The sequence below is a fragment of the Rousettus aegyptiacus genome, unplaced genomic scaffold (genome assembly GCF_014176215.1).
Source record: "Rousettus aegyptiacus isolate mRouAeg1 unplaced genomic scaffold, mRouAeg1.p scaffold_m13_p_5, whole genome shotgun sequence".
Lineage (NCBI taxonomy): Eukaryota > Metazoa > Chordata > Mammalia > Chiroptera > Pteropodidae > Rousettus > Rousettus aegyptiacus.
The window spans coordinates 11,439,394-11,458,089 of NW_023416308.1; the positions used below are offsets into that span (position 1 = coordinate 11,439,394).

At 54.3% G+C, this 18,696-nt stretch overlaps 2 protein-coding genes across 10 annotated transcripts in view; both read right to left on the minus strand.

The window, feature by feature from the left end:
* Positions 1-749: 749 nt before the first annotated feature.
* Positions 750-4,545, minus strand: RPLP0 (ribosomal protein lateral stalk subunit P0). Its single transcript, XM_016127163.2, has 8 exons — positions 4,457-4,545; positions 4,089-4,190; positions 3,063-3,238; positions 2,863-2,950; positions 2,593-2,739; positions 2,292-2,477; positions 1,348-1,488; positions 750-980 (listed from the first exon to the last, which is right to left on the minus strand). Exons 2-8 carry the CDS (start codon positions 4,140-4,142, stop codon positions 819-821), a joined length of 954 nt encoding a protein of 317 aa, XP_015982649.1. The 5' UTR covers positions 4,143-4,190; positions 4,457-4,545; the 3' UTR covers positions 750-818.
* Positions 4,546-7,118: 2,573 nt separating this feature from the next.
* Positions 7,119-18,696, minus strand: part of PXN (paxillin) — a 42,697-nt gene continuing 31,119 nt past the window's right edge. For 4 of the 9 annotated variants that reach the window (XM_016127159.2, XM_036221674.1, XM_036221677.1 and 1 more), the window contains exons 3-12: positions 18,311-18,426; positions 17,754-17,890; positions 17,461-17,662; positions 16,471-16,606; positions 11,642-11,743; positions 11,217-11,387; positions 10,927-11,100; positions 10,243-10,324; positions 9,970-10,118; positions 7,119-9,232 (exon numbers count right to left, since the gene is read on the minus strand). In XM_016127159.2, the coding sequence (XP_015982645.2) occupies positions 8,966-9,232; positions 9,970-10,118; positions 10,243-10,324; positions 10,927-11,100; positions 11,217-11,387; positions 11,642-11,743; positions 16,471-16,606; positions 17,461-17,662; positions 17,754-17,890; positions 18,311-18,426 (1,536 nt within the window). In that variant the 3' untranslated portion in view covers positions 7,119-8,965. Of the gene's footprint in view, positions 9,233-9,270; positions 9,515-9,834; positions 9,843-9,969; positions 10,119-10,242; positions 10,325-10,926; positions 11,101-11,216; positions 11,388-11,641; positions 11,744-12,303; positions 12,616-12,868; positions 13,145-14,118; positions 15,028-16,470; positions 16,607-17,460; positions 17,663-17,753; positions 17,891-18,310; positions 18,427-18,696 lie in introns of those variants that run through there. The other 5 variants (XM_016127160.2, XM_016127157.2, XM_016127161.2 and 2 more) reach the window with 3 other exon arrangements.

An 18,696-nucleotide genomic window follows, 5' to 3' on the forward strand; every position in this document is an offset into this window, starting at 1 on the left:
TTCCTAGATGGCAGGAACTGAATTATGTAAAGACAGCAAACTAGTGCTGCCTCAAAAAAATTTGTAACCCATGATAGATGATGTAGGACTTAGAAAACAAGGGTGGATATAGTTGTCAGAGGATTGAGGAGCCGAGAGGAGCCTGCCCAGGGGAAATGCTGGGTGCACAAGATGGAGAGCTTAAGCCAAGGCTAGAGTAGAAGGCTGGAGGAAGGAAAGGGCCCCATGTCTACCGAGGCTTATCTGAGTTTCATTTCGGGTGCACATCTGTCAACTCTATTTATAGCCTAGAGAATGGAGTCTGCAGTTTAGTTGTTGGCCCTCTTAGCAGTGGCTTTCAGACTGTTATGCAGAGACCTTACAACATATTCATTTACATCATGACCTAGTGCAGATTTGTGAGCTTCACAATTCATCCTTTCAGCAAGCGGATGTTTAACCTCTTCAAAATGGTCACCACCTATATATGGTGAACTGGATCACCACCCGGTTTGAAAAAAACTGGCATTGTGTGCTTATCTCAACTCACACTAAACCTACTCAAAAAGTATAAGAAATAAGAATTCTGGTATAAAAATACTGAGCCTAGAAAAAATATCAGATGCTAGAACAGTATTTCACTTACAAAGAGGACACCCAAATGTCAACCCCAAATAAAGATCTATATACGGTTCTTCCACGACTCTAGTTTCTAGCGTACACGCTATAAACTTCCAAATACACAAAATGAAGAGTCCAGAGACTTTTAATTAAGAGAAGACTGCCTTTATTTCCTCATTTCACAAATAAATCTGGTTGTGCTGGTTGCTTTTTGGTGATTAGTCAAAGAGACCAAATCCCATATCCTCGTCCGACTCCTCCGACTCTTCCTTTGCTTCAACCTTGGCTGGGGCTGCGGCAGCAGCAGGAGCAGCAGTGGTGGCGGCGGCCACAGGTGCAGCAGCCACAAATGCAGATGGATCAGCCAAGAAGGCCTTGACCTGATGGGGGAAAAGTTCATGGTCAAAATGGTCACTCATAACCCCTACTACGCACAACCCATCAGCCTTTGTAGAGCTTCAGTTTAACAGCCAACAACTTCCAAGCCAGTGAAGCCTTCCCTGGAAGTGACCAGGCACGACAATTTGGGTATGGCCTGGTGAACTTAGGCCTAACACCCATCAACCCCTCTGAGAATCTCGTCATTTCTAGTCAAGGACACACCTCCCCTGCCCCCAACCTCTCAAGTATACTTTTAAAAAATGTATCTGCTATGTAGAATCTAATCCTAATAGCACTCGCTCAAGCAGGCTGTCATTTACCCCAGGTAACTAACAGGCCTACTTATGGTCCTGGTAAGTTTTTTACCTTTTCAGCAAGTGGGAAGGTGTAATCAGTCTCCACAGACAAAGCCAGGACCCGCTTATACCCATTGATGATAGAATGGGGTACTGATGCAACAGTTGGGTAGCCAATCTGTAGGCACACGCTGGCAACATTGCGGACACCCTGTGAAGGGAAAGAAAAATGTTTTTGGTGAGATGTTGTACAGAAAAGATAGTTAAGTCCAAGCAAGGCTCAGTGGCTGACAAGACTTCTTGGCTCAGCATCTTAGTATCACATGGGACACTTTACACCAAATACTTCTGACAAGGCAATTCAGACTCAGTTAATTTATAAATGCTTTTTGCCCTTATTCCCAATAAGGGTATTCCCTATACCAGAAGTCCCCAACCTTTTTGGCACCAGGGACCAGTGCTCCTATGAGAATATAATATCTGATAATCTGAGGTAGAGCTGAGGCTGCAAACACAGATGATGCTTTGTTTGTTCGCCTGCAGCTCACCTCCTGCTGTGCCGCCTGATTCCTAAAAGGCCACAGGCCGAGACCAATACGGATCCCAGGAGTTGGGGATCCCTGCCCTATACCATAATGATGGGATTTACTTCAAAAGCCACCACTTTGTAAAAAATATAAACTGTTAACATTAACTGTTGAGTGCCACAAGAGAAAAAATGTTAAATTCCAGATGTGAATCTTTCATCCAGTAGTGAGATTTCCAAAAAATAGCTAATCTCATGTCTTATGGCAGGCCCTAGGACAGCCCAGCACTGGCCTAAGGCTTTTTTACTTATTAGTTCATTAATCTTCAACAATCTTATATTACTATTGCTATTTTACAGATGAAGAAACTGAAGTAAACAACAGTCCTTGGTTACACGGCTGGTTTCGATTAGATGGCCAGGATTCAGTGTGAAGCTAGACATGCTGTCCATCATTAATGTAAGGACCTGGAATGGGCGTCATGTACCTCCAGGAAGCGAGAATGTAAAGTTTCCTCTGTGATGTCAAGCACTTCCGGGTTGTAGATGCTGCCATTATCAAACACCTGCTGGATGATTAGCCCGAAGGAGAAGGGGGAGATATTCAGCATGTTCAGCAGTGTGGCTTCGCTGGCTCCCACTTTGTCTCCGGTCTTAATCAGTTGCACATCACTCTGAAGAACAAGGATAACAGTTGGCAGTTAACACCTGAACGTCAACAGATCCATGGCCACCAAGGGGAGCCCCCACTATTGGCCTGGCTGGCACTGGTAAGCCAGGTCCACTCACCAGGATTTCAATGGTGCCTCTGGAGATTTTAGTGGTGATGCCCAAAGCCTGGAAGAAGGAAGTCTTCTCGGGCCCCAGACCAGTGTTCTGGGCTGGCACGGTGACTTCACATGGGGCAATGGCACCAGCACGGGCAGCAGCTGGCACCTGAACAAAAACAAGAAACATGAGAAATCTTCTCTCCACAAATACACGCTGAGAATGGTCAATTTTCCTCTTCGGGAACCAAAACTGATAAGGTCTCTTTAGCCAACCTGATTCTCCTCTTACCTTATTGGCCAGCAGCATATCCCTGATCTCAGTGAGGTCCTCCTTGGTGAACACAAAGCCCACATTCCCCCGGATATGAGGCAACAGTCTACAAAGAGAAGTTTACAGAGAGATGGTCACCTTTCAGCACCATTCTTATCTAGGAAAAGGGAGAAGGGCACAGAAAAGGAAAGACAAAGATGCCCAGGGAATTAACTGACTTCTCCAGAGCTGGGTTGTTTTCCAAGTGCCCTCGGATGGCCTTGCGCATCATGGTGTTCTTGCCCATCAGCACCACGGCCTTCCCGCGGAGAGACATACGGATCTGCTGCATCTGCTTGGAGCCCACGTTGTCTGCTCCCACAATGAAGCATTTTGGATAATCATCCAGAAGTTGCTACGAAAACAAGCATAGTTTAACAAGAGGAAAGGAGAGGGAAAAAAATTAGGAGAAACCAAACCCCAAAATGGCTTCTTTCCTTCTTACTCCCTTCTCCCTTCCTTCTATGCTTTTGAAATGACTCAGAGATCAGACCAACTCCTCCCACTGGAAGCCACCTCAGTTGTTAATACTGCCAGATTTGTCAAAGATTTGCTTGTTGGGTATAAATGATAATTGGATTTGTACGTTCCATCAAAACATTGATTGAGTAAAATGGCTAACAGAAAAAAAATTCCCAAAAAGGCAGAAGTTACAGTATTCAAAAGACAATAATACAAAATATTAGTTGTAAAATCTAGGTTGTGGATAGGACTATTGCATAATTCTGTTAAGGGTTGTGTCTGAAAAACTTCATAATAAATGAGGGAGGATATAGACTAAGCTCTACAATGAAGCATGGTCTGAATTTCTGGGCAAAAACGACTAGTCAAGGCCTTCCAAAAGATAACATTCAATGAACTGACAAGACCTAATTATGTCACAACTTGCTTTTATATGTCACTCACTGCCTCAGACCTTCCCGAAGATGGAGGCGGAGGAGTAAAAGTGTGACAAGCAATTCGTAAGCCAGACAGACCTGGGTATGAAAGCTGTCATCTCAGGAGCCACTTAACCCACCTGAGTCTGTTTATCTGGAACAAGTAAGGCAGGGGCGACATGTCGCAGGTTAAAGGAGACTTGCCTAAAACGGCCTAACTCAGCAGCTAGCACGGAGCAGGCGGACAGCTCAAGGCAGCAGATTGTCCCTATTAGTGCCCGGGGCCGAGGAAGCATAATGGGTGGCTGTGACCCGCCCTGCACTTACGATGATCTTAAGAAAGTAGTTGGACTTCCAGGTCGCCCTGTCTTCCCTGGGCATCACGGCGGTGCGTCAGGGATTGCCACGCAGGGTTTAAAGACGGTGTCACTGAAGAGAGAGAGGGAGCTCAGACACCCCGAGATCGGTCCCCCCGCCCCGCGGGACTCCAAGCCTGAGGCCTACACAGCGCAGGCCACGCGTGAGCGCCCGCCGCCGGCCTGGCCTGCGGCTGCCGCCGCCTTCATTCCGGAAGCGCGAGCTGCTGCCGAGGTCCCAAGCTGAGCAAGCCTGGACCCTGCGACCCCCAAATGGCCCCCACCAAAGACGGCCGTGTTTCCCGCCGCCCGTCTCCGGCAACACACAGGTACACGCACCTCTCACGAGGACGCCTGGCGAGAGGACGGCCCCGCGGCCGCGCGCACCTTTTATATCCGAACGAAGGGGCCGTTCACAAGCCGCAGACAGCGCCCCAACCTATTGGCTGATGCTGACGCCTGTCTGACGAAGCAGAATTCATCTAGACAGCCATTGGATGACATTGCTGCCACTCCAGCCGATGGGAAACTGCCTTTCAATGAGGAAGTTAAGGAAGCGTTACCTTGTGGCGGATGAGCTTTTACAGAGCTGCTTCCCTCTGCTGGTCTGGAGCTGCTGTCGTGTAGGCGCTAGAGTTCGTGAACTCAAAAGAGTCCCCGTTTCCCCCCAGTCTGTCCATGTCTCAAATTAAAGAGTTATGACGTGAGGCTTAGAAATTATTGCACATGTCTTAGAAACAATCATCTCGTCTCTAAAGTTTGTTCTTCCTGCTGCCAAAATAGAAGGGTCCTTTAAAACCTAAGTCGGATCATTTCCCCATCTGCTTAAAATTCTTCGAAGGCTCCCATTTCCCTCAAAGTAAAAAGCCTAAAACAAACTGCCTACAAGGCCCTACATGATCATCAGCTCCTTACCTCTACCCCTATAATCTCATTCCCGCTTTAGGGCTCTTGCCCTAGCTATTTCCTGTTCCTGGAAGGCTTTTTGCCAGTATCCACCTGAATTAACATTTCCATCAAGTCCTGGCTCAGCTGTCACCTGCCCAACGATTGTCCTACATAAAATCACAAAAATTAAACTTAATAAAAAAAATAAAAAATAAATCCACTCCATTTCCCCCTTACTTTGTTCTACTTATTCCATAGCACTTACACCTTCCACGCTATGTTTATTCCATTGTTGTTTGTCCCTGCAAGAATCCCTACCATGTGCCTAGCACATAGTAGGCATATAATAAATATTTGTTGAAGGAATGAATGGTTTGCAGTCAGGTGACCTGGAGCCATATCCTTGTTCTGCCACTTGCTATCTGTGTTATCTTGGGAAGTGGTTTCACCTTGCAGACACTCTGTTTCCCTTTCCTTATCTGTAAACGGGGACAATAATGGTATCCACATTCCAGAGTTGTTGAGGATTACATGAAATATGTATTAAGACTTAACACAGTTCCTGGAATGCAGAAGGAAGTCACTAAAAGTTAGCTTCTTTTATTATACATTCAAGCAACACTTATTTGAACAATTGTGGTAGATCAATATTTGTTTTATGAATGAGCTCAGATCCTAGGGCAGACGGGGTATTTCTTCCTATCTCTACCCTTTATACTTGACCAAGTTAGAAATCTCTGTATTTTGCTTTAAGGCTTCCTAGTGCCTCTGATGATGAGCCTGTTTCCAGAACTGATGGAATAAATTACTGCTAAGATCCCTTTTCAAAGACAAGGTACTACTGCATGCTTAACGTTGAGCTAGTGTGCACATTATCGCTGTTAATCTTCACAACAATTCCCTAAGGAGGTAGTTTCAGAATTTCCATTTTATCGATGAGAAAATTCATGAAGAGGTTAAATAATATGCCCAAGTCCCTAACTCAGTAAATGATGGCTTCAGAATTGAAATTTCAGAGCAGGTTCAAAGCCCATAGGCCTCGCTATGTTATAGTCCCTTCCAAAACCTGAAATTTTCTTCCCCCTAAATGCACTTTTCCAAGTATATACATATGCACGTGGTACCTTTTCAAGGACATCCTGGCTGATGATATAAATACCATCTTTAACTGTAGTACATCAATATAATGGATTACCATGAAACCATTAAAAAATGACTCGGATCTATATTATTGACAAAGGAAAATACTCAGAGTATCCTTGAGTGAAAAAGTAAATTACAAGGAAATGCACCATATCTACTTCTATAAATAAATCTGACATGGGCTGGAAGAATAAACCAAGTTATTATTTTGGGGTGGAGGTTGAAGGTAATTTTCACTTCTGAGCTCACTATGAAATGGGCACGGTTCAGACTAGAATTCAACATGCTGCTTTTGGAGGACCATTTCAAACAACATGGAAGTTGTGAAAGCTTGAAGGGGTATAAGCTGCCCAGGAAGCTCCGCCTGGGGCCCAGGACTGGAGTTCAGGCTCTGACAAGAGCAAGGAAGTATGCAAATATGAACATGACCACCAGGGAGCAGTAGAGGCCAATCGTAAACGGTAAGTCCGCTTCCTCACCTAGGAAGGTTCTACACCCAGTCTTCTGCCAATACGTGGGGGTGGTGGCATCTGGTCAATGCAGGAACACAGGCAGAAGCAGGCCCTGGATTCACATCCTGTCTGCGCTCACTCAGAGGTTTGCCTTGTGCATGTTGGTTCTCCCCCGTGAACCTCCTTCCCCATCTGTGAGTGAAAGTAAAGCCACCCACAGGCCAATGCGAGGATGGCCTCAGGAAATCATAGCAAAGGAGGTAGGTCAGGGCCTGACCCAAGCAAGCCCAATAAGGTTAGCCCCCACCAACAAAGCTCACACAAAGAGCCAGCAGGACCCGTGGCCACAGACCAGTGTCTTGTGGGCCAAGGGTATGCCATTCCCAGGGCTTTTTTCCTCAAATAAGGGAGTGTCAATGATTTACACTCAAATTGCGCTTGGGAGTCTGGGAGGGTTTGTTCTCCCTTCTAGGACTAAGCTGTTATCTCAGACCACAAATAAAAGCCACTAGCACAGGTCAAAATAATGGCAAACTTTATTGGCATAAATCACAGGAATTGAAATGAGGAAAAGCCAAGTTAAAAGTTTACAGAGAAAGAAATTAAAATCAAATCATCAAATAACCATTGACCCAGAGGGTGGACCCCAGAAGCCCCAGTTCTCTAGGGGAAGGGCCTGGGACAGGTCACTGTAAACAGAGCAATAAGGCCTATGGGTGGAAAGGGAGACATCAGACCTTTGGAGGGGCCTAACTGTCCTCCTCAGGCCCGGCTGGCTGCTCCCAGCCCAGCCATGAAGGAGGGACTCTCTTCTGAGACCCCAGTTCGCTCAGCCTTTGCTATGAGGCTAACGGAGTGGTCTGGCTCTTCCCGACCTTAGACCCTACCAGGGCCCCTTTCTGCTGACCAAGAACCCCAGGCCTGACTGCTTCTGTTTCATCCTTGGGGGAAAGAGCTCTGGGGACTTCCCATGGCTCCAGCAGGATCCTGTCCCTCTGCCCAGGATCCTATCGGGCACCCTCACAACAACCTGGGTGGGCCCTTTGCCCCAGACCTCCATTTTCCAAGGAGGGCAGGAAATTTGGAGAAGTGACGTGCCCAGTGGAATCAACAAGAAGGTAGAAGGAGCCCCAGAGGAGCACTGAGGAGGCCAAAAATGCTCACTGGGTTCTTTTTGATGCCAAAGAGTTCACAGGGGAGCGGATGCTCCTAATGGCTTAGACAGGAAACAGCACCCCGAAAGTGTACTTTCCCTCCCTCAGGAACAGGATGGATGAGGTTCAGACTTCTAGGCCCAAAAGGGCAAGCTATATACCCTTAGGCCAGTTTCGGTTAAGAGCTTGCTGGCCTGGGTAGTAAGGAAGGGGTTTCAAAATACAGCAGTTTATAAAACAGTCCTGGTGAGCCGTGAAGTTCAAGAAGGGGAGTTTCAGAGCTGCTCCAAGTTCACCTGCTTATGCTAAGAAAAAATAAAATACAAATTGCTTCCCCTCCCCAAGCCCTCAGTACAAGGCAAACCCCGTGCCACAGCCACTGTCACCGACAGGACCAGTGGCCGTGGAGAGTACAAAAAGGGACATCTTTAAAATCTCTTCAAAATCATCCTGTATAGAGAAGTAAAAGCAACTCAGACAATATGAATTCAAACCTCAGTGTAGAAATCTATCAGTCGGTACAATGTCCAGGCACGAGGTGAAACGCCCCACCTCACGCCATCCCTGGAGACGGAGGAAGTGAATATAAAATATTATTGCTGAAGAGGCCCGTCTCAGTAGAATCAGAGCAGTCATGGGGGGTGGGGACAGTCACCCAGGCCTGGGGAGACTGGAAGGGCAGGAGGAGCACAAGGAACCTTTCATGGCTCCTGGCCACTGTGACCCTAAGATGGATGGATTTATGCTGGCATTGTCTGGATGAGTCAGGTGTCCCTCCAATACTCAGGACAAGGATAATTAGGTCAGGGGGTGGGGGGGAGGGATAAGGATTAAAAAAGACCCCATCTGACTCTACCTGCCCTCCCCCTGGCTCCGCTGCTGAAATATGAGTAAGAGATGGCTCCAGTGTGGGGTGCTGGCCTGGCCAGGCGAATTCATGGGGTGGGGCCCTCCAGCCCCCGCCTCCGGGAAGGGTGAAGAGCTGGCAGCCTGGGGAGAGCTGCAAGAGGAGGGTGGAGGCCCAGAGGCTCTGGCAGGGGGGAAGAAGAGCAGGCAGGACTCCTCGGGGCCCTCCTGCCACCCTGCACAGCGAGGACACGGTTCCAGTTTCAGTCGGGCTCGGCCCTTCACCCCTGGGCGAGGCCTCTGGGTCACAGTAGCAGTTGGGAAGGCTGAGTCAGGGGACAGGGCAGATGAAGGGACGAGGGTGCCTAGCAGAAGAGCTTGAGGAAGCAGTTCTGACAGTAAGGCTTGTCGTTCTGCTCCTTGAAGGTGCCCTTGTTGAGCTGCTTGAGGCAAAAGGCACAGACGAAGTGCTCCGGGTGGAACTTCTTGGCCATGGCGGTGATGCAGCGGCCCGTGATGGGCTTCTGGCAGCCGGAGCACAGCGAGCCTCGCCGCTCGTGGTAGTGCACCTCACAGTAGGGCTGCCCGTCGTGCTCGAAGAAGCTGCCGTTGATGAATGGCGTGAAGCATTCCTGCCAGGTGGAGGAAGGGGTGGGGCGGAGGGGAGGGGGCTCAGCCTGGAGCAGGGGACAGTCAAGGCTGTGACGGTCGTGAGGAGTCCCACTTGCTAAGCTTTTCCTATGCGCCAAATGATGCACTAAACACTACTGAATTCTCTCAGCAGACGGGGCAACTGAGGCATGGAAGTTAAGTGACTTGCCCAAGGTCATGCAGCTAAGTTGCACAGCCTGGATTCGAAACTAGGTCTGACTCCGGGGTACTTAAGCAGGTGGCTATAACGGCATGTCCCAAAACTCTGCATCCTAGATCCCCATGTAGAAATTCACATGCACACTTAGGTCAAAGTCCCTGAGAAGCCCTGCAGAGAACAGTGCCTCCAAAACTTATTTTGTCAGAGGGCCCTTGCTGGATTCCTAATAACGTCTGAGGGCCCCCGATACGCCCCAGACTGCAGTCTGGAAACCAGTGCCCGTTTCCACGGAGGCTGCTAAATGCCTGAATTATCTTGTTTCATTCTCACGTGCCCTTCTCCCGGACGTGACCAGCTCCAGGGCCGCTGCACAGGACGAGGCTGAGGACACACCTGCCTTGCTCTTGGTTTCCCCCAGGAAACCCTTGGACCTGACGAGGTGTACCCCCCACCTGCTCACCCCATTAATAACCCAGAACAAGGCCTCCAAGTTGGATCCGGGGAGCACAATGCCCACTCCCGGTGCCCTCCAGACGCGGGGGGGAAGGGGCTCCTTACCCGGCACACAAAGCACTCGGGGTGCCAGAGGGTGTTAAGTGCCGAGATGTAGTTCTCCAGGATGGCCCGGGCGCAGCCACCACACTTGGGCGCAAACATGTCGAAGTAATCCTTCCGGCAGTAGGCCTTGCCGTCTTTCTCGTGGAACCCTGAGGAGTGGGGTTTGGGGGTAGAGTTAGGGCCTCTAGAGGTGAACACCCTCCCCGACTCTGACGTCAGCAAAGCCCCTGCCTCCCCGACACTCCCGGGGGCCACGAGTTTGCTGGTCAGTACCTTCAGGGCCGAAGAAAGCGCCACACTGGGCACAGAAGAAGTGCTCAGGGTGCCACGTGCGGTCGAGGGCTGTCACCACTTTCTGTGAAAGCAAAGTGTGGGGTCAGAGCCAAGCTGCCACCCTACTGGACAGATTCTACAGTTGGCACTCACAGGCAAGGCTGTCCTTCCCGCCCCCACCCCGAGCTCCCAGCCAAAGATTGGGGTCTCTCTTGTGCTCCAAACACCACTGAGAATTCTGATTTATTAAGGGAGGTGACCTGCCAGACACTGTCTCTCTCCTTTAATCCTCACATGTGGTGAGGTCATAGGTTCTATCGTGACTCCCATTCTATCTGTGAAGAAACTTAGGCTCAGAGAAGCTAGACATTATCCTAATGCCACACAGCGGGAGACTGAGGAAGCCGGCACTCCACTCATCTGGACAGACAGGGCTCCCGACCTCTGGGAGTCTCCACGGAAGGGAATCTGCGGGTGGGGGGGGGAGGGGCGCTAACATGCACCAGGCGGCCATGCATCGGGCCTGGTTCACATCCCAGCCCCACTGTTGGCCGGCTGTCCGAGCTCGGGCATGGGATGGGACCCCCCTAAGCCTCAGGCGGCACCGCCTGTGCCCTCCGAGGGCGACGGCGAGGCTGGAACGAGCCGGCCTGCTGCCACTGCCCGCTGTGGCCAGGAACTCACGTCCAGGATGGGACCGTTGCAGTAGTAGCAGCGCGGGGAGAAGAGGCTGTGGTAGTCCTTTTCACAGTACGGCTGTCCATCCCGCTCAAAGAAGTTCCGGGACCCGATCTCCTCCTGGCAGTGGGTGCAGACGAAGTGTTCTGGGTGCCACGTCTTCCCCATGGCAGTCACGACCTGAAGAGGGAGGCAGAATGTGGCTCAAGGCCCTGGCCTGCCATAGGCGACCTCCCCAGCGGAGCGAAGGTCCCTGTGCCCACCTGCCGCCCCCTCCCCTGCCGCGCCCCCATCACCTGCCCAGCGATGGGCTTCTTGCAGGCTCCGCAGACCCCTTTGGCAACCGTGGCAACCCCAAGTTTGTTCAGGTCAGACTGCAGGCTCCCCAGCATGCTGTCCAGCTGGCTCCCAGGCTTGGGGGGCCCTCCTGGGGGAGAGCTGCTCCCCGTCTTCCCCTGTGCCATGAACTATGGAGAGAGAGGGCAGGTCAGGTCTCCCAGGGCTTGGGAGCGGTGTCTCACAGCACCGGGGGCTTTTCTCCCACAGGGCAGATGGGCTGATGGAGGCAAGAAGGGCCACCTCCTCCAGGGGCCTCAAGAGCCCGAGCTGGGAATCCACAGACATCCTCGGTGGTCAGAGGGGCTCACAGCACCCCACTGGCCTGACCAAGGTCCAGGAAACATGGTAAGCAGGATGCTGAGCCCCCGGCCTTGGCACTGACCCCTCCCTCGTCCTGCCCTCCGGGACTGCTCTGCCCGCCGTTCAGAGGCCAGTCGGGGGCCCAGCACGGCTCTCCACCTGCTCTTTGTTCCAGGCCCTGGATCTTAGGTAGGGGAGGAAACGAGGATAAGAAAACTTTTTTTAAGTTAAGGGGAAAAAAAGATCTTGTTATTGTACCATTTCACAAAAGGGAATTCAGAATGAGATAAGAGGATTTTTCCCCCCCGCCGGCAGTACCAAAACCAGGAGAAAAAGTCTATAGAGAAAAACAACATGGGACAGAAGAGAGAGGAAGGTGAGCCAACCAAAGCAGGGGACCCAGGAAGGGCAGGGAACTGGGGCCGGAGAGCCAAGAGGGCTCCCAGGTCCTGGGCTGGGGGCCACAGAGGGAGGAACAGGTTTTGGTTTCTCTTCTGGGAATGGCTTCCTCGGATGAAGCCTGTGGCAAGACCGAGGGGCGGTGGGAAGGGTCAGGCAGACAGGAAGCCCCAGAACAGCTGACGTCCTGGGGTGGGAGCGAGGACATCGGGTTGAGGGTCCTCAAGGCGAGCTCTAAGGCAGGACCGTGGGACTGTGGAGGGACGGAGGGAGTACGTAAGTGTGCACGTGTGCGTGTGTGCAGAGTGGGCACAAGCAGGACTCGCGCTGGGGCCCTGGGCCTGCCTGCATCGGGGGGAAGAGCGGGTCCTCATCGGTCTGGCAGCCCACGGACCTCGAAGTGTGGGGCGCGGTAGAGGGAGGGGCGGGGCCCTGTGCATCCTCTTCTCGTGGCCCTGCCCCAGCACTCTGGACCCCAGGGGAGCCACGGGGGATCGCTGAGGGCCCCAGGGTGGAGGGGGTGGGCAGGCTGGGTGGGGGAGAAGAGTTGCTGGCCGAGGCGTCTCTGTGATGCTGGAGCAAAGGGACAGGAGGAGGAGAAGGCAGAACAGAGAAGGTTCTTCTCAGGGGAATCGGGGAGCCAGGAGGGAAGACAACCTGGGGAGAAGGAAGGAAGGAGAGAGATGAAGAGGACGGCAGAGGAAACATCAGCTCAGCAAGCAGGGGCACAGAGAGGTGGCACCCCTAGGCTTCTCTGGGCTGTCCCCCTCTGGTACCAAGAGTGAGGCCGGCCTCCCAGGGCCACGGGATGCAGGACCCCAGCACACACACCCAGTTCCCCCTCTGGCCAGCGCTGGGGAAGAAGTGGGATGCCCTGGCCCTGGCCCAGCCCTGGGCATCTCCCCGCTACCTTCTCTACCAGCTGCCCCTCAGCCCGCCTCCCTCTTGGCTGCACAGTGATGACGACGCCCTCGATCATCCAGTCCTCGGCAGGGGCGCCCGCCAGCCCCACTGCCGGCTCCGCCTCTGGCTGGATGCCCAGCCGACCCTGCAGCTCTGCGATGAGCCGCTCCTGGGACGGGGTCCTGCTCAGGATGGCAGGGTCCAGCCGGCGGCGTGGGGAGGGCTCCCGGGACATGGGGTGTGCGTGGCCTGTTTCCCGGCTCCTCCTGATCACGGAGCGGATCTGGGGGGTGGGGGGAGAAGCAGTCACAGTCCCACTCAGGGCTGTGCTGACATTGCCCAGTCCACACTCAGGTGCCCCGGGGAGGGAAGGGCAGAACGAAGACACCACGGTGGCCTCCCCATACCCCACGCTCATCTCCAAGTCGGTACTGACTTTGGGCAAGACACACTACCTCCGGCGGCCTCAGCTTCTCCACCCTTAAAATGGGGTTGCAGCATTTTCTGGGCTGCCTTACAGATTATGAAAATTCTTTGAGAGAACGTAAGTGGACATTCTTGAAAGGGCAAAAGGCTTTTTTTTTGATTTGTAATAAAAAATGGGGTGTTTCCTTCCAAATCTTTTAACCAGTTATTTTTTTATGTTATAACCCACCGGTTTGTGGTGGTTTGGTTTTGTTCTTGGAAAGGGCATGAAGTTTTAATAAAGCAAGAAGCGAATAACAGTAACATCGGCCACAGTGTACTGAAGGCTGTATGCTGTGTTCTAAGTATTTTCTAGGAATCATCTCATTTAATACCCTGGACAGTCTCGGAGGGCTGAGATGGTCTATTATTATCCCCATTTTAAAGATAAGGAAACTGAGGCCGGTGGGGCACTGCCCAAGGTCACGCAGGTAGCAAGCGTTAGAGGCGGGGCTTGGATTCAGTTCTACCTGGTCCCAAAGCCCATGCTTTTAACCATTGTACATGTATCACCTCAGGATGTCAGCGGGGCTCATCTGAAGGGAAAAGCTTCAAACAAGCAAGAGGCGGGTTGTCACTCAGAGAAATTCCCGAGCCCAGGGAGATTGGCTGGCTGACCCCACAGAGCCCACTGCTGAGTGCCGGTCATCAGGGGCACAGGCCACAGTGCCTCGGGATTTGCCGGCCAAGCAGACATGCGCAGAGTGAGAGGCTGCATGCTGTTAACCAGGAGCGGCCCACACTCAGGCCCACTGCAGGCCATGCCCAGCAGCCGTGCGAGCTGGCGCCTGCCTGGCCAGAGGTGGAAATCCTCTCGGTGGCGCTGGGCACGTCCATGACCATGGCACGTGGAAGCTCCGGCTCCTCCCTCTGGGCTTCGGCAGCAGCTTCGGTGTTTCCCTCTGGCCTCCTAGGAGTCTCGGGTCCCTGAGTCAGCCTGACTAGGCTTCCCCTTGTGGGTGTCTCTCCACCTAACTGCTCCTTGTCAGCTGGGGCAAGGCAGCTGCTCTCTGGCCCTGCCGGCTCTGGCTGTGCCCTCTCCTTCCACTGTCCACGTTCCTTTGTGAGGCTCCAGGTATCTGGGAAGATGGCCTGACGGTCCACGGCCACGAAAGCTGGCTCTGTTACTTCCTGGAAGCCAGGCGTAGCTCCACAGGGAGTCCCAGGCCTGAGCGCCCCCGAAGCCCACGGCCACTCCCACGTAGCAGCCACGGCCTCCTCTGCATACACATGGTTGGCTGACAGCCCTTGGGCATCTCCAAGCTCCTGGGGACCTGTGCATCCAGCTCGGGGTAGAGTGTGGCCAGGGGGAGCCCTGGAGAGATCACTTGTGAGGTTTGGCAGGTCCCTCCGAACTTGAGCCTGGCTCTCAGCACCAAATGATTCCAGAGAACCTTCCGCAGAAGGAAATCTTGAGTTGGGGGCATCACCCTCCACCACCCCAAGGGCAGCCAAATCAAGCCAGCTGGGGACCACAGGAGGTAAAAGGCCCTCTACATCATCATCACCCTCAACACGGAGGACCTCTGGGGTATGACTGCGGCCTCGAGGCGGGGGTTTAGGGGTGGATGGCAAGAATGCAGAAGGCCCAGGAGGAGGAGGAGGAGGAGGAGGAGGAGGAGGAGGGAGCATGTGGTGTGAGAGCGGAGCTGAGCTGGGCAGCAGCCCCGGGGAGCTCAAGGCCACAGAAGAAGAGCTGGTCTGGAGGAGGAGAAAGACAAAAGGCAGAGAGGAGAGGAGAAAAATAAGAGAGGTGAGGAAAGAAGCTCACTGCGATGGATGGGCTCAGCCGTAGGGCTCTGGGAGCCACCGTCTACACTGACCAGGGTGGCTGCAAAGCTGAAACATGAGGACTTGCCCTTGAAGAAGATCCAGATGCCCAACAAGTTTTTCCTGGGCTCCGTGTCCTTGGCCCCCATCAAACCCAGGCATCAGAAAGCAGCCACTGAGCAAGGCCTGGGAGGCCACCCCAGTCAGAGCAGGTAGGAGAGAGAAAAAGGCTAAGTTGAAGTGATCACGGCAGACAGGTGACCAGGGAGATCAGCACAGGTACCATCAAGGGACGGTCAGCCACAGGCGGCTGCTCTGCCTCTGCCAACCTTGGCTCGATTCTCGGCTCGGTCTCTCCCAGACAAACAGAGCTTCCGAACATCCCCGAGACTTTGCTCTGGGGGCATTAAGATGCTCTCAGAAAGCAACGTCATCCCAAAGGGGGCTAGGGCAGGGCTCCTCAGTCTGATGCCTGGGTCCAACAAACTTGCTCCTGACCTTGGCTACTCAAAACTGCCGGCAGCTTGACCTCCTCTCCTCCAGGCTCACCCCCATCCCCCACCGTGAAACCCCAGCTGAAGGGAGGTTTGCAGGGACCATCGGGGCCACTAGCGCGTGGACCACTCGCTCCCCTTCTCGGATTCCCTATGTCATGCGCCCTAGGCCGACCTGCAGGGAAAGGTGCAGTCTGCAGCTCTCGGAGAGCTCGGCCAGTATCGACCCGCATCTTCTCAGTAAGACACCTCAGGCCTGGCTGACCTGGGGGTGCCAGGGGGAGGGGTACCGCAGGCAGGATTGGCTCAGTAGCACAGATGGGTTCGGTTTCCCACACACAGAACTGTGGAGTCTCAGAGGCCCGCGGAGGGAGAGGGGGCAGGAGAGGAGGCTGGCAAAAAAGGCCTTTGGATTCAGAAGCCAGAGGCAGAAAGAAAGAGGATGTGTTGAGGACAGCCAGCGTGGGAGATGGGGCTCCAAGGCAAATGACATCTCAGGCACAGGATCCCAAGTTCCACATAGCCCAGCAGAGAATGTCCTCCCCCACCGGGAGCAGACATCAACACAGGGCCCTTTGTCCCAGCCCCCTGATCCCCGCCGCACCCCCGGGGTGGCTGGAAGCTGGGAGAACCCAGGAGAAAGGAATGTCCCTGCTGAGCACTTCTGCCTTCACGGGCTGCTGCAAGGCAGCTCAGTCCCTGCTAGCCTGGCCCGGCCCTCCCTCCCCTGGGTCCCGGCAAGGCCAGGGTGCTGCAGGGCCCCTGGCTTGGGGCGAGGCACCCAAACTGAGGAGTTGAGATCCTCTCCTCACACCGAGGTACAGGAGAAGGATGGGGGAGACGGGAGTCAGGGCAGGGGAGAGGAGAGGCCTCCAAGCACCTTAAAATCCGACAGCGAGGCCATCAGCTCGTCCAGCTCCCTGGTGGCAGAGGAGGCCGAGATGCGCGTCTGCTGCTGGCTAGAGGTGGCGCGCTGAGGGCTGCTCATCTCCCCCTGATTCACAGTGATGGCGGGGCTGCAGGGCGGGCACAACATCAGCGGGGACCCCGGAGCCCAGCCCCGTGCTCCCCCAGAGCGGCCTCCCCTCCTCAGGGCATCAGCCCGTCAGCTCCGACACCGTCCTGCCGCCCCCAAACCCGGGGAAGCCCACCCGCTCCCAGTCTCTCCTGGGAAGCCGTCGTGGGGAGGGGGCCGTCGTCTGCCGAGTCAGAGCTGCGAGGTGAGCTGATGTGGGAGAAGCAGAGGGCTGTTCGAATGGCACCTTTCCCAGCAAGATGCCGTTGGCCCTCCAGCCCAAGTTCAAGCTTGCCTGTTAAACAAGCCTGAACACACTGTGTACTCTCCACAGCACTGTATGTACATGTGCGATTGTTCCGACGACACGGTCACACCGAGAGGAGCTAACGTTTAGAAAGCACTAGGCATGGACGTTATGTGCTGTGAACCACAAACCATTCCATGTGCTCTACGTGTATGTCTGGGTCTCACCTCTGTTTAGGCAGGTGGCCTTATCCCCATTATCTCATATCCCCAATCCCATTTTATAGATGGAAAAACTGAGGCTTAAGAGATGACAGTTAGTTAAGAGCAGAGCCAAGGTTTGAACCCCATTCTGTGGGTCCAAAGCCTGTGCCGACAGCCACTAAGCTACAGGCGCCCTCAGTGTGCAAGATGTCCGTTCTGTCTGAAGGATGGTGGCTCACTGAAGATAGGAATGTCCTTGTGACTCGCCACTGCTCCCCAGTGCCTGGCGCAGGGCCTGGCAGACAGCAGGGAATGGGTGGCTTGGGGGCTGAGTGGGCAGACACTGGAGCATGAGCCCCGGCTGGGCACGACCCGCCTGCCCGAGCGAGCCTAGCGGGTACTCACACAGGGCTGGGCACAGAGCTCTCCAGTTCATCCAGGAGGCTCTCCACGCTCGGCCGCACATCCTCCAGGCCCCGGCCTCCGTTCCGCTTGGGCTTCTCTTTCATCAGGGGCCCAGTTTTGCCTCCCAGCGGGCTGTTATTCTCCGGGATGCCATAGTGAGGACTCAGAGCCCCAGGCAGCAGGGGGCTTGAGTTGGCCTCATCTTGGGAGAGGGAGAGAGAAAGGCTGCTCAAGCCCGAGCCCTCTGGGAACCCAGAGCCAGGGGGTGGGGCCGCCCCGGGGACCCCTCCTACCCGCGGGGAAGCCTGGGGAGTTGTGCTGCACCGCATTCAGTTCCAGCAGCAGGCGGTCCAGTTCGGACAGGTTGCTGCCCAGGGAGGAGCTCATCATGGCAGGCGAAGGCTCCGCCGACTTCTGCTTGTTGGGAAAGCTTGGAGAGGCAAAGGGACAACCACGCTGAGATGCTCCCCAGCTCTGGCGACCCCCAAATTCTCCCGGAGAATAAAGGGGAGGAGATAGCCAGTCTCCCCAGCAAGAGGATGGAGGATGGGGAAAGGATGTGGTAAAAGGAGGGGAGGAAGGAAGTCTTGCCTCAATTCCTCAACTACGGGGGGGTGACGTGACAGCTGCGACATGGAGATGGCAGCAGATGGCAGCGATAAGGCCACCGGGCCAGTCAGGAGGCTTCGTGAGCTGGCCAGGAGCCGTGGGGCCGCCTGCCCAATGACCCCTGAGGCGGGACACCCACGGGCCGCGGCCACGCCTGGTCCCCAGCCCTGGCTGCCTCCGGCCCTGGCTGGCCCCCGGGACTGCCGAGCAGGAGGGGCAGGGGCAGGGGCTGAGGCAGTACCTGTAGACGTGCTCTTCCTCGCCGCCTCGGGGGCATGGAGGGCCGAGGCCGTCCTGGGGGATGGAGGCACTGGACGTTTTGGCACTGGAGCCGTGCGTGGGCGGTGGGGACTGAGGCTGCAGGAAGGACAGTGCTCAGGGGGAGGCAAAGGAACAGCCCGTGTCACCCCCAGGAGCCTGCTGCTCACAGCCAGTCTCATCAGGGAATTTCCCTGCTCTGGCCGAGGACAGGTGATTAACACTTGGTCACTGCGCCCCTCACCCCTCACGTGGCAGCTGGTGGGGAGAGCGGGACGTTTCCCGGCCTCCCTCCCCTCCCCCTGAGCCCATTCCTTCCCCGGCTTTCCAAGCCGCTGCCACATAAGCTCCTTGAGCCCCAGAGCCCCT

Coding starts and splice junctions, on each gene's coding strand:
- RPLP0 (XM_016127163.2), bottom strand. CDS start 4,142: ATGCCCAGGGAAGACAGGGCGACCTGGAAGTCCAACTACTTTCTTAAG. Junction 2,740..2,862: donor ATATGCTGCTGGCCAATAAG/GTAAGAGGAGAA, acceptor GTTTTTGTTCAG/GTGCCAGCTGCTGCCCGTGC. Junction 981..1,347: donor CCTTCCCACTTGCTGAAAAG/GTAAAAAACTTA, acceptor TTCCCCCATCAG/GTCAAGGCCTTCTTGGCTGA.